Source organism: Dermacentor albipictus, chromosome 4 (genome assembly GCF_038994185.2).
Source record: "Dermacentor albipictus isolate Rhodes 1998 colony chromosome 4, USDA_Dalb.pri_finalv2, whole genome shotgun sequence".
Classification (NCBI taxonomy): Eukaryota; Metazoa; Arthropoda; class Arachnida; order Ixodida; family Ixodidae; genus Dermacentor; species Dermacentor albipictus.
The window spans coordinates 27,347,853-27,362,117 of NC_091824.1; the positions used below are offsets into that span (position 1 = coordinate 27,347,853).

General features: G+C 48.2%; 1 protein-coding gene across 1 annotated transcript in view; it reads left to right on the plus strand.

The window, feature by feature from the left end:
- Positions 1-10,999, plus strand: part of LOC135905297 (tryptase-2-like) — a 33,406-nt gene extending 22,407 nt beyond the window's left edge. Inside the window, exons 5-6 of the mRNA XM_065436318.2 lie at positions 8,453-8,604; positions 8,970-10,999. Coding sequence (XP_065292390.2) covers positions 8,453-8,604; positions 8,970-9,134 — 317 coding nt within the window. The 3' untranslated portion in view covers positions 9,135-10,999. The remainder of the gene's footprint in view (positions 1-8,452; positions 8,605-8,969) is intronic.
- Positions 11,000-14,265: the final 3,266 nt, after the last annotated feature.

A 14,265-nucleotide genomic window follows, 5' to 3' on the forward strand; every position in this document is an offset into this window, starting at 1 on the left:
CAAGTGCATCGGAGAGCTTCGAGAGTGGCAAGGGTTCTGGAGTCAGTTTAAGTCGACTATCAACGCTAACCAGAACCTCTCAAATGTAGACAAATTCAAGTACCTCAACAGCTACTTGACAGGAAAGACGGTGGCTGCGGACGCAGGACTCGACCTGTCGGAAGGCAACTATGAAGTTGCTCTCACGCTATTAGAGGAGAGGTTCGGCAGAAAGGAAGTTATAGGAGACCACATGTCACGGCTACTTAACATCAAGCCAGTGCGTGACTCACGGAATCTCGGTCAACTGCGCAGCCTTGTCGACGAAGTAGAGACAGGTGTACGCAGCCTCACTTCTTTAGGCATGAGTATCGGCACTTATGGAACTTTGTTACTGACCGTAATAAAGAAAGCGGTGCCTACCGATCTTTGTCCGGAGCACCAACGAAAAGACGAGGCTACGAACAAGGCAGGTGAGCTGGAGGTGCTCCTGCGTTTTTTGAGAAAAGAGGCTGCGACGCGGGAGATCATACAGCGGGCCGAAGCACCGAGAGACATCAGTGCCGAATTGGCAAAGGAAAGGCGCAAGAGCAACTTTAAAGCGGCGAACATGCCTACTGCAGCGGCACTGCACACCACGATCAAGGACAGCACAGGATGTATATTTTGTAATTCGAACGGCCATGAGAGCGGCAACTAATGCAAAGATGTCTGTGGCGGATAAGAGAGAGGTGTTGAGTGACAATCAGTGTTTCCGGTGCACAACAAGGGGCCGCGCGGCAAGAGAATGCCGTAAAGCTAAGTGGCTCAAGTGTGCGCATTGCGACGGCAGACACTTAACGACAATGTGCGACCCTGACTTTAGAAGACACCTCAACACTGATGAAGGGGATGCGTCTTCGAATCCTGTGATTGAGCAAGCCATGGTGTTGAAGTCCTCATTAGCCACGGGAGATAACTTGATGTGCACTGCAGAGCAGCAGTTTCTCCCACAGACAGCGTGAGCTTCTCCTCCATGGTGGCAGTTAGCGAATCTTCATCCATCGAAACCTATCCGAAAAGCTGCAGTTAAAGGTGCTTAAAGAAGAGGAGCTTAAAATATTTGCTTTTGGTGACCAATCAGCCATAAAACGCACAAAAAGGCGTCGTGTGGAGCTGTGGTTCAGAAGCCAGTACGACGGAAAAAGGGTGCGAGTGGAAGCGCTGGCAGTTCCTTGTATATGTGCAGATATCATGGCTACTCCATCAAATTCTGTTCTACTTCAACTTTCATGATTTCACTTCCAAGTCGCAGACGCCTCGCAGGGCGGTGAAAGTGAAACTATTGACCTTTTGATAGGCGCTGATCATTACTGGGAAATTGTCACGGGATCCACTAAGCGTCTCAGCTCCAAATTGATGGCAGTAGAGACGGTATTCGGATGGACAGTCCAGGGCCAGGTCGGCACAAGGAAGTCAACAGCAGTCTGCTCCTCGGCTGCTGGCGTGATGCGAATAGGAGTGAGTGAACAAATTGACAAGGAAATATCAGCACAGCCAAAGTCTTTGTTGGAGTTCGAGCACATCGGTATCAAGGAACATGAGCCAGTTCGTCACCAGGACGCGGTTCTTCAGCACTATAAGGAAACCGTCAACTTTGAGAATGGCCGCTATAAGGTGTCGTTCCCTTGGGATTCTATGGTTTACGAGCTTGGCGACAACTACGAGTGCGCAGCAAGGCGTCTTAAAGCACAGACAACGCGCCTCTTGAAAGGAGATTCGGTGATTATGGAATACGACGCCGGCATAAGAGACTACATAGAAAAGGGCTATGCAGAGCCAGCCAGCAAGGATTACGGCACGTCGGAAGGTCCGGTGTACTATATGCCACATCAAGGAGTTCGTCAGGAAAGCCAGACGAAAAAACTGAGGGTAGTATTCGATGCATCATCAAGTTTCAAAAATCGCCTCTCACTGAACAATGTTTTGGAAAGTGGCCCAAACCTAAACCCAGAGCTCATTGATCTGCTGATCAATTTCCACGGAACAGCCATGGGTGCTTCCATTTCTGTTACTACCACCAACTTAGTCATGGAGGTCATTGAACAGAAGGCCCTCGCTGATTTCGCTCCCGCGCCAAAGGTTTTCATCCGCTACGTAGACGACTGCGAAGACAGGACGCTTCACGCCTCCTACGTCTTCTCAACTCAGCAGACGCAGCCATACAATTTACTACAGAATATGCGTGTGACAATAGCCTCCTCTTCCTTGACGTTCTCGTGTGGCTAAGTCGAATGAGACTCTCATTTATCGTGCATAGGAAGGCGACTCATACCAGCCGGCACTTAAACTTCAATTTATGTCAACCGGCTTGCCACAAGCAATCCGTTGTCTCGTCTCTAGTGACGCGGGCTACGGGCATCTGCTCAAGTGACCACAAAATGCATAACGAACTGAAAACAATTCGTCACGAATTATCCAGGAACGGGTACCCCAAGAAGTTTATTAACAAAATGGAAGCTCGTGTACTCCATCCAAAGCCGTCTCAAGGCAAGTCGTTCACGAAACGCGCTGGCGTCCCATATCTGCCTGGCGTCAGCGAAGCTATTAGCCGCGTATTCTCAAGATACGATCTTAGAATAGCACACATGCCATCTAACAAGCTGAGAAATCAGCTTCTTAACGTAAAGGATCGGCTCGAAAGCAAGAATTACCCCGGTGTCATCTACAAGGTACCATGCGCAGACTGCAGCTGCAGTTACATACTTACAGCTACATACTTACTTGCAGTTACAGACTGACCACTTTGAATACAACTTAACTTAACTCATCGACTTCCTCTCCGCAACAGGCGACAACAAGAGATTTGTGCTGCAGGTCTCGGTAAGAATTTTCTTCCATTTTGGATTTATTGCTCCCACAGCATTATGCGTTAAGGTAATGTTCCAGAAGTTGTGAGAGTTGGGAATTGGTTGGGACGATCCCTTGCCTGAAACACTGCAGCCTGAGTGGGACTGCTGGTGTAAAGAGCTTCCATGCATTGAAGGAGTGTATATTCCAAGACTGATAGCGGCAGACTTTAGAAACGATGATACGGAGAAAGTGGTGCATATTTTCTGTGACGCAAGCCCGAAGGTCTATGGTGCTGTCGCCTATATCGTGACTAAGTGTCCATTCGGACTAATAAATGTAAGCTTGGTCATGGCCAAATCAAGAGTGGCCCCTGTGAAACGCCTTTCGCTACCCCGATTGGAGCCGATGGGAGCCCTTGTTGGCGCGCGACTATGCCACTACGTTACCGAGGCCTTGAACCTGAAGAACGTTGCTACCATCCTCTGGAGTGACTCTACAGTAGCTGTGTACTGGATTAAGGGAAACGCTGCCAGATGAAAGCTTTTCGCAGCAAATCGAGTCTCAGAGTTACAAGCGCTGACAGATACCAAGGATTGGAAACACGGCCCAGGTACAGACAACCTGACCTAATCACCCGCGGCATTCTGCCATCAGCCCTCCTGGAAAGCCAATTGTGGCAGAGAGGACCCTGTTGGCTTCAGGAGGATGACACGCATTGGCCAACGATAAGTGAGCCGAGCTCGAAGGTTGGGGAGTACCAAATGGAAGAGCGAAAGGTGACGGTGGTGCCCATAGTATCATCGTCATCCATGGCAATTCTCAATTTTGAGAATTATAGTTCATTTAGCAGAGTCGTGCGAATAACAACGTGGGGCCGCCGCTTTGTCGACAACTGCCACAACAAAGAAGAAAAGATGATAGGCCCATTACGAGCTGAAGAAGTAATCGGCGCCGAAAGATACCGGTTGGCTAAAGCTCAACAAGATGCGTTCAGCAACGAGAGTTCAAACCTGAAGAATCGAAGACCGCTGCACAAGAGCTCTCCTGTTTTGCCTTTCAACCCGTACTTCGACAAAGAGGGCCTCATGCGAGTTGGTGGACGCTTGTAATTCAGTGGTAACAACAAAGAGACTAAGCGTCCCATGGTTCTCCCTGGCAATCAACCCCTCACGTCGCTGCTCATACAGAAGGAACACTTGAGAATGCTGCACACGGGCGTACGCGATGCTCTTGCACAGGTGCGAAAATCGTTTTGGATTATCTGAGGACGTGAGACCGTAAAGAAAGCTATCAAGCAGTGCCTCGTCTGTCACAAACAAAGTTGCCCTCCCGCTACGGAACCAGTAGCACCACTTTCAGCTGACAGAGTGACAAAAGAAACCCGTTCGACATCGTCGGCATCGATTTTGCAGGGCCCTTGATTTGTCAACAGTCACGCGAGAGCAAAAAAATGCTACATCGCTATTTTCACCTGTGCTGTGACAGGTGCCGCCCACCTTGAGCTCGTCAGCGACCTGTTGGCTGCAGCCTTCTTCTTGACCTTTAAACGCTTTGTGGCACGCCGTGGAATCTGCTCGACACTGTATTCGGACAGCGCGCTCACATTCAAGCGTGCAGCCAGGGATCCAAAGGCCATGTTCATGATGTTGCAAGTCGAGGAATTGCATTCATACTTCGCCGGAAACTAGATAAGATGGAAGTTTATTGTTAAACGGGCAGCTTGGTGGGGCTGATTCTGGGAGCAGATAGCGCGATCTGCGAAAGTAGTATTGCGAAAGGTGTTAGGTCGGAGCAGCTTGAGCTTCGAAGAACTGACCACCGTTCTTTATGAGGTGGAGGCTGTGATCAACTCACGCCCTTTGAATTTCATATATGATGATGCTCAAGAGCCAGAGCCACTGTCACCAGCGCACTTTCTTTGTTGGAAGAAAGTTGACGACCCTTCCTCCACACCGGCTGCCGGATGAAATTCTTGGCGGTGGCGTGCATCTCTCACGACGCTGGAAGTACCGGACTGCCATGGTTTCTGTAGACGGTGGCGGAAAGAGCACATATTGGAGCTCAGATCGGCACATATGTGCCGACCAACGGTATCGAGTGATATGAAGAAAGACGCCTTGCCTTGGGGCTCCTTAGGGAAGACCGCTTGAAACGCCACATGTGGAAGACCGCCAAAATTAAAGAAACATTTAAGGGTAAAGACGGCAGGGTGCGGCCGTGCAAATTGGTATTAAGTGGAGGAACAGAGGTGAAGCGACCGATACAGCTGCTGTATCCCTTGGAGATTGTGGAGCAATGAGCTCAATAATAGTTCCCTCATCCGGGGGAGGTTGTTGTATATCCTGCATTCTGGAGCCAGAGAACCCCCGCGCTGGGGGCCATCGCCGATGTTGCGAGGACGACTCTCCCACCTATAACGGCACTGCTGAGGTCGCTGTGGCAGAAGTGCGGGACATTTGACACCCCTCAGACTGCGTGCAAATTACTGGCGGGCGCGTTCTACGAAGAGCGACAGGCTGTGCGGTGGTGCCTTTCAGGTTTGGAGCGGGTTGCTTGCACGTGCGGGGTGCAGGAAAGCCTGTTTGGCACAGTGTATGGTGACTTTACCTTTCACTGTACTTTCTCTCCTTTCTCGTACCTTCTAGTAAAAAATAAATGAGTCTTCTTGATGCGCTCGAAGCGAACGGACGTCTGTCATTTTTCCATAAGTTAAATGTTCTCCGTCTCTTATTCCCAACAGTCCTAAATCAAAATTCCGCTTCGAGCATTCACTGGAATTACATTTCTTTCCCAAATGCAACAAATTTTATAAATGTTGGTCGAGGGGTCTTCGCAGAAAAAGCGTTTCTGCGTTATACGTGTATTTGAAAAGGCCGCGTCGGAGTTGGGCCCGAGCGAAAGCTTCCTCTTAACTCGGCAGTGAAGCGTTTATTGCAAGAACCACTAACAGCTTTGTTGAACATCAAGAAATGCAAGGCCAGAAATGTACGCAGTCTCGTTGTTAATTAGTTTCGCTCGAAGAACGAAGCAATGTCAGCGATAGGAAGCATGCGAGGACTGTGCTGCTGCGCACCGTAAACAGCACCCCAGAGGCTACCAGGCGTCTTAGGTATATTCGACGCGACAGTGAATGCGCATGTGGCGGAAATGCGTCATTGGAGCTCTGACCGCGTCGCGTGCCCGCGCCCATACTTATGTTCAAAGATAAGAAGACCCACGAGAACAGATGAATGGATGTTCAAAGATAAACAGGTGCACGAGAAAGGATGGATAGGTAGATGGATGCTATGAGCGTCCCCTTTGAAATGGGACAGTGGGTTGTGCCGCCATGCTCTTGTTCCTTAGTCTTCCAAATTGCATACCGTCCTTATTTTGCCTAATGTGTTACCTGTCTTATTTTCTTGCAATTGAGAAATTCCCTGCATCAAACTTTCTGAACCTTTATTGCGAACATTGTTTTTGTACGTCTCCGTTTTTGTGGTCTTCCTACTTTTCTACCACCCAAACTCCAATCGCCTTTGACAATTCTCTGTTATGGATATGTTTAATTTCCCCCTGCTATCCCTGAGCCAAATAGCTTTAAGGAGGCCATGGAGCCTGAACAACGGCTCGGTAGAGATCATCACTTTCTAATAAAACGTATTCCATCGTTTTTCTAGCTTTACCGCAACAAGAACATGCTTGGTGTACCTCGCTATATAACTACGCGTTCTAAGGCATCCTGATCTCGCATCAAAAAGTTAAAGAGCTTACCTTTCAGTCACCATTAATTCTTTCTTTTGTGACTGAGTTAGAACCTCATAATCGGTTTCTTTTCCATTGCCACTACCCAGGAGAAGTTTCAGCCTCTCTGACTTCGCGTTTGACGTTCTTTGTTGCCATGTCGCTTGGTGTACCGGTCGCATATTTACTGGTAAGCTTCCTAGTTCTTTTCCTCCACTGCGAGTCAATCTTCTTCCAGTACAAATACTTGAACGACCCTCGGAACCCATTTACCTTCTTTCATATTTCTAAGTAATTTTTCGAAATCCATAATACTCTGAGCCTCCCTCATTACCAAACTTCACGAGCCCATATCACCAGGTGCCGCCTCTTCTGTAGTCTTTCCGTGAGGTCTCAGTGCCAGGCGTCCCACCGACCACTAGTTGCCACATAGTCCTGATTCTACTCCTGATTTCAAGCAAACAACCTCATTCCCAAATGTAAGTCTTGGAAGCATTACCCTCTTCCACATAACCTGGAGAACCTCGATCGTACCTACTGTATTCCCACATTGTTCTGTGTTTCTTAATGGTCCAAACTTCTGGTAGTTGCCTTGTTTCTACTTCAGGTAAAGTTCAAAAACCCTGGAAAACGGGACAACTATCTTCGTAAAATACGACCCTGAAACATTACATGTTACATTGTTATCGCAGCATAACTCAGAATTCAATTTTTTAGCTTGCAATGTGCAATTATATGAGAAGTACGTTTTTATCACAGAAAACTTGCCTTTCGTATTTTCAATTTTATACCGTTTCGACTCGTGTAAGGGCAGCATGTTTTTCACGTTTTTCATGAGGTGCGGCCATTACACAGGACCGAACCTTTTGGGCGAAATGGTGCCGGCGCAACCGGTAACTTGTGCGCACCCCGCGTGCTCGGATGTACGATTGCATCAGAGATCAACGCGGAGCTCTTGCCATCTAGCAGCGGCACGCGGAAGTATGCAGCGCGCGAAAATTCGCTGATACGCTCGCGCCATCGGGGCACCAAACGCGATTAGTTAATTCCTCGGCAATTTCTTTTTCAAAATTTTGGGCTGCCAAGTTGGAGATGCGGCCCTTACATGAGTGCGGCTCTTACACTAGTCTATACGTTAATAAGAAGCATGCATTTCCCTCATAAGAAAGCTTTTCAGAAATAATATAACTTTGGATTGCGATGGGCTCAATTAAACAATTGACCTTTCAAATAGAATTTGTCTCTAAACGTCATTGATGACCAAGTGGTAACTGCTTGACACCTTATCGTATAACTGCGTGCAACTCAAGTCACCGGTGTATCTGTGGGGGGGTGGGGGTGCATGAAAAAGTGTTTGATGCGTATTGACAAGACGTAACACACTGGCGTTCTAAGATGCCGACATCTTCAGCTACAGAAATGGGGAACACTAGTCACTAGTGCTAATCAAAGTGACAACCAGGAAGAATAAACGGAATATATTTCAGAGTTTCATTGCGAAGCAGTGACATCATGGGTATTGCTTTTCCTCTATTGCGAATGAAAAAAGAAAAACTGTAAGGAAATGCATAAACGCGCTCAGATAAGTGGCCCGAATAAAGCGATATAAGCACTAAGGCTTCGTAATGTCGGATTGACAAGTTACACAGCTCATTTCAAGCTGATATTGGGCTTAAGAAACAAGTGTAAGCAAGTGACTCTAACTGGGCGGAATGCGTAGTTCTTACTTCCATTAAGCTTTTTTTTAGCCCACCCGATGTAGCATCGCTATTTCTATTACCAGGTTTCATTACCCTGCATGAAAGTAATGAAGTGTGCAGAAGGAACATGAAAGTGTTGCTCTGGGTTTTGAAACCTTCATACTGGCAAAATAATGTAGTTTAGAGACCTGAATTCACCTTTCATCCTGACGTCGCAGATGCGCGGCCGTCGAACGTTCTCCAGGAGGTGTTTGTGAAGATATACGACAACGGTGTGTGCGACGCCGCCTACAAGCCCAAGTTCAAGATCCCCATCAAAAAGTGGCACTTGTGTGCCGGAACCCTGGTCGGCGGTCGAGGAACTTGTCATGTGAGACGCTCTTCCTCTGTGTGATCTATTTCGTCTTGTTGTGCATGCTGCAGCAATAACATCAGCGCCATATCCCGTGTCTTTCTTGTTGCGCTAAAGAGCACACGTGATGATTGCATAAGTAACTACTACAAATGAGTAATTAAAACAGTGCTACCAGGAGGAATGAAGAATTGTAGAGAAAACCCTGCCGACGGCTCATGATGTTGAGCGACTGGGCCCTAAAGATAAGGCGATGACTATGGTTCGAGAGAGAACCACAAATGATCAAGAGAACGTAAATTTTTGGCAGTGATGTGGGGTTTCGGCTCAGTATATGGCGCAATTATTCCCTTCTCTATTTTCCATTGCAAATCAAACTGCAGGGTGATTCCGGAGGTCCTCTGCAGTGCAAGCTGTTTGGCCGCTGGCACTTGACAGGAATCACATCTTTCGGATCTGGCTGCGCAAAGAAGGGCTTCCCCGACGTGTACACAAAAGTGGCGCACTACGTGGACTGGATCAAGGAGGTCATGCAGCGACCCCACTAAGCAGTCATCGAAAGTGTGAGCGACGCCGAGCTGCAGGCAGCTTGCGCACGTCATGGAAGACACATTTAGGTCATCCTGTGCCGCAGAGCGAAGCCGTTGCCCTGCATCGAAGGCCACGCCCTGCGACGTGGAGTGAAGGAGAGTCTGGGTTTGAGTGAACCCGGTGCCCCGGATTCTCTTCCTCTATTGTGATCGACAGTCAGGACAGTAGGCTTATTCGCCCAGCCTATACAATGTGTGAGTGGTGTGCCCTAAGGACAATTGGATTATCTGTGAATTCCTCCATCCTGCGGTGGTGGGGTGAGTGGATCACCGAAGGTCAACAAGCCAAAGCACAGCATTCAAGAGCCTCCAAGCCGTAAGCCGTTGCCTACCACATTCTGGGATCTGCGCAAACTGAGTTGGGATAAGTCCTAGGGAACGCTTTATACATGGGCTGTCAAAACCTTTAATCTATCCGATTTTCATACAGCAAGTTAGTGCCATGAGCAGTGCTTATTGGGAACTGCTTAATGCTTGAATTCTTCGAGCATGCACAAAGATCTGCCTACTGCACCGCGGCCAAATAGTTTTTTTAAACTCTGCTTCCGCTGTTATTATCCCAGCAGCTCACGCTTCTCGCACGCGGCGAGATACCCACCGAAAACGCATTGTTTCAATGGTTCCATCATCGTACTGTGCCATTAGTACCCGTCCAAGTGACGAGCGCATTGGCCAGTTGATACAGCGCGGAATATGTGGCGCGACATGCATTTTGCTGTTCTGTCGCCGTTGTCACAGATCGAGCTACTACAATTAGAGTTCGTGCTCAAATGACAATTTCATAATGAACGCAGAGTACATTTTATTGCGAAGCTTCATAGCCACAAAATCACGAAGAGCGGTCGGAAAGACGGAAGAGAAGCTCTTTTGTTTTGCCCTCCTTTGTGGGTTCCTGAGACAAACCTATGAAGATACCGCGCCAGCATTATCAAACCTCCACCGATATCAAGTTTCTGTTCAATGTGCGCACGAAACATGAGTTGAACGTGTTCTTCACACGCGTTTCAAGGGAGTGTCGTGAATGCAGATGGCTTAAACAAGAGGGTAGAAATTTTTCAGCTAGCGTAAGCACTGCGATGGTCACTGGGATGTCGTTATGCGTGGTAAGTTGCTAAGTTTGAAGTGCCCTGCTCGTAAAAATTGTTATTGCAATGAATTCGATTGGGCGAAGAGCATGATGGCTCCGGATGTTCAGAGGCTGCTCGTAACGAATCGTGAAAAGCGTGAGCAAGAGGGAAAGAAGTTGGACCCCCTCCCTCTTTTTTCTTCTTTTTTGCTTCCGTTGTGAAGAAAGCGAGAAGGACTACCAGCTGTGGACATACATACGCCCCTACACAGGCGCTACGCACCAGGTGCGCCCACGTTCTTGTGTCGCGCTTCTGCTTCTGTGCGTTCGCTCACGAGAGCGCCTCACGAACTCTATACAGTCGCATGCGATCGCCCAGTGGATTTCTCTGTTACAATTGAACTGTATGCTTTACCTCATCTCACGCGCTTTTTCGTTTTATGAGAGAGATTACTCTTGTCGCGCGTAGGCCTGTGAAAGTGTGCACAATGCACCTGTACAGAAATTGTCGTTGTATTTCCGGCTGAACTAAAAGAGAAATAGAAAAGATTGTTGCACTGATATCAAGGATAAAAAGTCGGTTTCGCCACATTCCTTCACTTTTGTGATTCTGTTTGCTCGTCTTTGCGTGTAGTTTGTTTTATTTTATTGCGAACTGAGAGTGGTGATACCTGTACAGATCTGGTCTTGTGAGAAAGGCTTATTACTTTATGCCTTTTGTGAAAAGAAGTCTGTCAATGCCCGCATTGTAAATAAAAAAAAAGCAAGAACAGCGTCACCTCTTTGAATGTCTCTTTCGAGTGACGAAATGGAACATAAACCACGCGACAACGATTACCTAAGCTGATTTCGGGTTTTGGAGTTATATGTGCCTAAATGTAAGTTCGGTAACGTTATTCACGCTCTGCCATACTGGTGCTGCGAGAAAATTCAAGTGTAACAGCGGTATATTTCGGTACGATTACGCACGTGATACACGTGACCATGCAGTCGCCGGCTTGACATAAGAGCCAGTAATGACTAGCGTAGAGCGGAAAAGTAAAAAGGAAGCTCATACAGTTTTAAAGCAGTATAAATTTGCATGCAGGCTACACTTTCGGATGTGCAGCTCTACAATGGGTCACGTTCATCTGTGCTCATGGCATTATATTAACATACAGACATATGAAAAAAAAAACTCGTATGTTCTCATCTTTCACATGAGCGACTTGACTGTTGCAGCAGCGGGATCCTATCATTTATTTATCAACATAAGCATGGCTTTTCCTGCCTCTTGGTTAGTTGTGAGTTATTATGACATATGTATTGCTGTTGTCTACCTGTCGCTGTCTACGAGTGGGCAGCGTACGTCAGCTATGATCAACGGAACCACAATGGAACAACTAATGCTTCTTGTTTGTTGCTTTTAAACATGCTACATATAATCTACAGCCACCGATATATAACATACCGTGCAGGTATATATATATAGAACTTATTACGCACTGACCACACCTATTCCTATGTGACTACTCACCCATTTAACTGTGCTAACGACAGCCATCGCTTCGTTCGCTACAACCACCTTCGAGCAGAGCAGTGTAGCGGAAAGCACGGTGCAATGCAGCTTGATGGCCGCATCTACCCGCGCACGCGCGGCCGCTCCTCCTGTCGCGTGACTGTCTAGGTCATTTTACACCGCACCACTGTTCCTCATTCCGCGCTCCGTTGCTCTCTGCCCACAAGTTGTTCCTCAGCGGACATACCTTGCTACGTTGCCGAAAGTCAACTTTTGGCATTTTTAATGCCATCATGGTCAATCCCTTGAGATGCCGCTTGTGGAAAACACTGATCTGGGGCGCTATAACGTAAAATTATTCCAAACTTTATTCCAATTCTGCTATCAGCCCTCCGCGATTGGTCAAAAACTTTTTGGACCCCCCCCCCCCTTTCACCTGTCTGTCACGCGACGTCACGAAAGCCGCGGTCCCTCCCCATTCGATATGACATGTACAGACTGATTACGCATGATTTGACCAAAAAAAGGAAAATAGTTATTTCTGATTCGACGCCTTTTCGCCATTAGCCCCCGGCTATAGGCCAAAGTTTTCGGGCTGCACTCACTTTACCTGCCTGTCACCCGACGTCACAAAACCACGAAAACTTACCGCGTCAAAGTGACGCGTACACATTAAAGATGCATTAATATGCCGAACAAAACTGAATTTTCTTCTGAATAGCCGCAGGCTGCCCCGTTCAGAAAGGAATAAAATATGGCTGCCGCCGATCGCTCGCACGCTGGCTACTCACACCTGCCAGAGAGCATGGGTTTATTTGCGTATAATAAATCTTCTTGCGCGGCCGTGTAAGGTTTTCGAGCACTTGCGGCACGTTTACGACCTCATTCTGCCCACTCTTCCTTGCTGAGGATCCGTTTTAGCGTCATTCTTAAGCTTCCGTTGCATGCCACCCCGATTTTCGACCAGCCACCGCAAGCTAAGTAAGGGAAAGCGGACTAATGGCAGACGCCGGCACCACCCTCTTCATCCGGTTATCGATTTTCAGTGCACTGCCTCTGCCCCATCGAATCTCTCTCCGCTTGAGCGTGCTTCTGGCCTCTTGTAAGCCAATTATATACGACAACCCGCTCAGTGTAGGCAATGTTATTCGTTTTTCAAGCAAACAAAAGTGACCTCCTATGAGCGAGGAGGGCGTTTGATTGGTCTGTTCAGAGAACCCTGCGGGTGACCTCCCGGTGCTTGCGTCGGCGGTTACGCAAATTGGACGTCAGGAGATTGGAATAAAAATATATTGGAATAGTTTTATGTTATAGGGCCCCTGTATCGACGCAACTACGGATTTTAATTAGTTGTTCCCGGAATCGACCCACCGGGAGTTTCGCTTCGACATGGCAAACGAAGGCTTTGGCTGCCCTGTCTAATCACATGACATGAAATAAGGTGTTCCAGGATATGGGAGCCATGAAAATAACGCCATGTTACAAAATGTCACAAAATGCACGCCTTGACTGGTAAAATTTATTCACGACGCCTGGTTCCCGCAAGTGAGATCAAGAGTTCCCGAACTTATGTTCTCCAATGTCGCCTACGATTAAGCTTAACGGCAAAGGACTCCTGCCGCGCATTGTGGGACCGAGGAAGTCGGACCAACGCAAACTTCTCGCCAAAGCGCCCAGCCGCAGCGTGGTGCACAAGCCAGCCGCTATATTTACAAAGTAAGTTGCACCCAAATGGCGGAAACGTCAAACAGACAAGGCAAGTCCAGAGATTGGAAACACATCGGGGCACAAGCGTCGATCGACGTGAGTCATCGCTTGGCAAACATTGCTGCCTTTGGCTCTACGGAAGAAGTCGACACGACGGAGGCAGAACTCGAGGCACTTCGAACAGTCCAATGTGTGCCCCAAGATTCCGCCCAATTGCTCCTTTACGCTGACTGATTCTCTTCACGTATTCTTCACGCTATAAGGATATTATTAGAGGTGCGATTGAGTCTTCATATTGTGCCCGATACAGTGTCTTGATATCCAACTAGAAACTTGGAACATTCGTATCACGATTTCCTGGGCACCCGCAGACTTGTGTAATGGTGTGATGTGTGTGGTGCGCGACATGATGCGATGGTCGGGACGGACAAAAGCAGACGACAAGGAGTGCGCACGCCGAGGCGAATTCCGTGCTGGAGGAAAACGACAACGCCGAAGAGCGTCCGGCCGGTCCGGCACGTGAACGCGCGGCGCAAGAAAAGAAAACAGGAGTAAAATGCCAACCAATTAGGAAAGACCACGGGGCGTCAGGCAGCCAATCGCAAAATGACTAATCGACCAGAGCGGAAGAAAAGGCGAGGCGCGCTGGCAGAAGGGGGGAGACGCCGGGAGAGTTCGAGGAAGCGACGCCAGGAGAAGGTCGGCCACCGGACCGGGAGTTGAAGATGGGCCGTCGGGTTCCGCACCCGAGCCACCAGGACTTCACCCGACCGGGGCCTCCTGCCAACCCGTTCCTGTGCGTCGCCAGTCTAACCGAG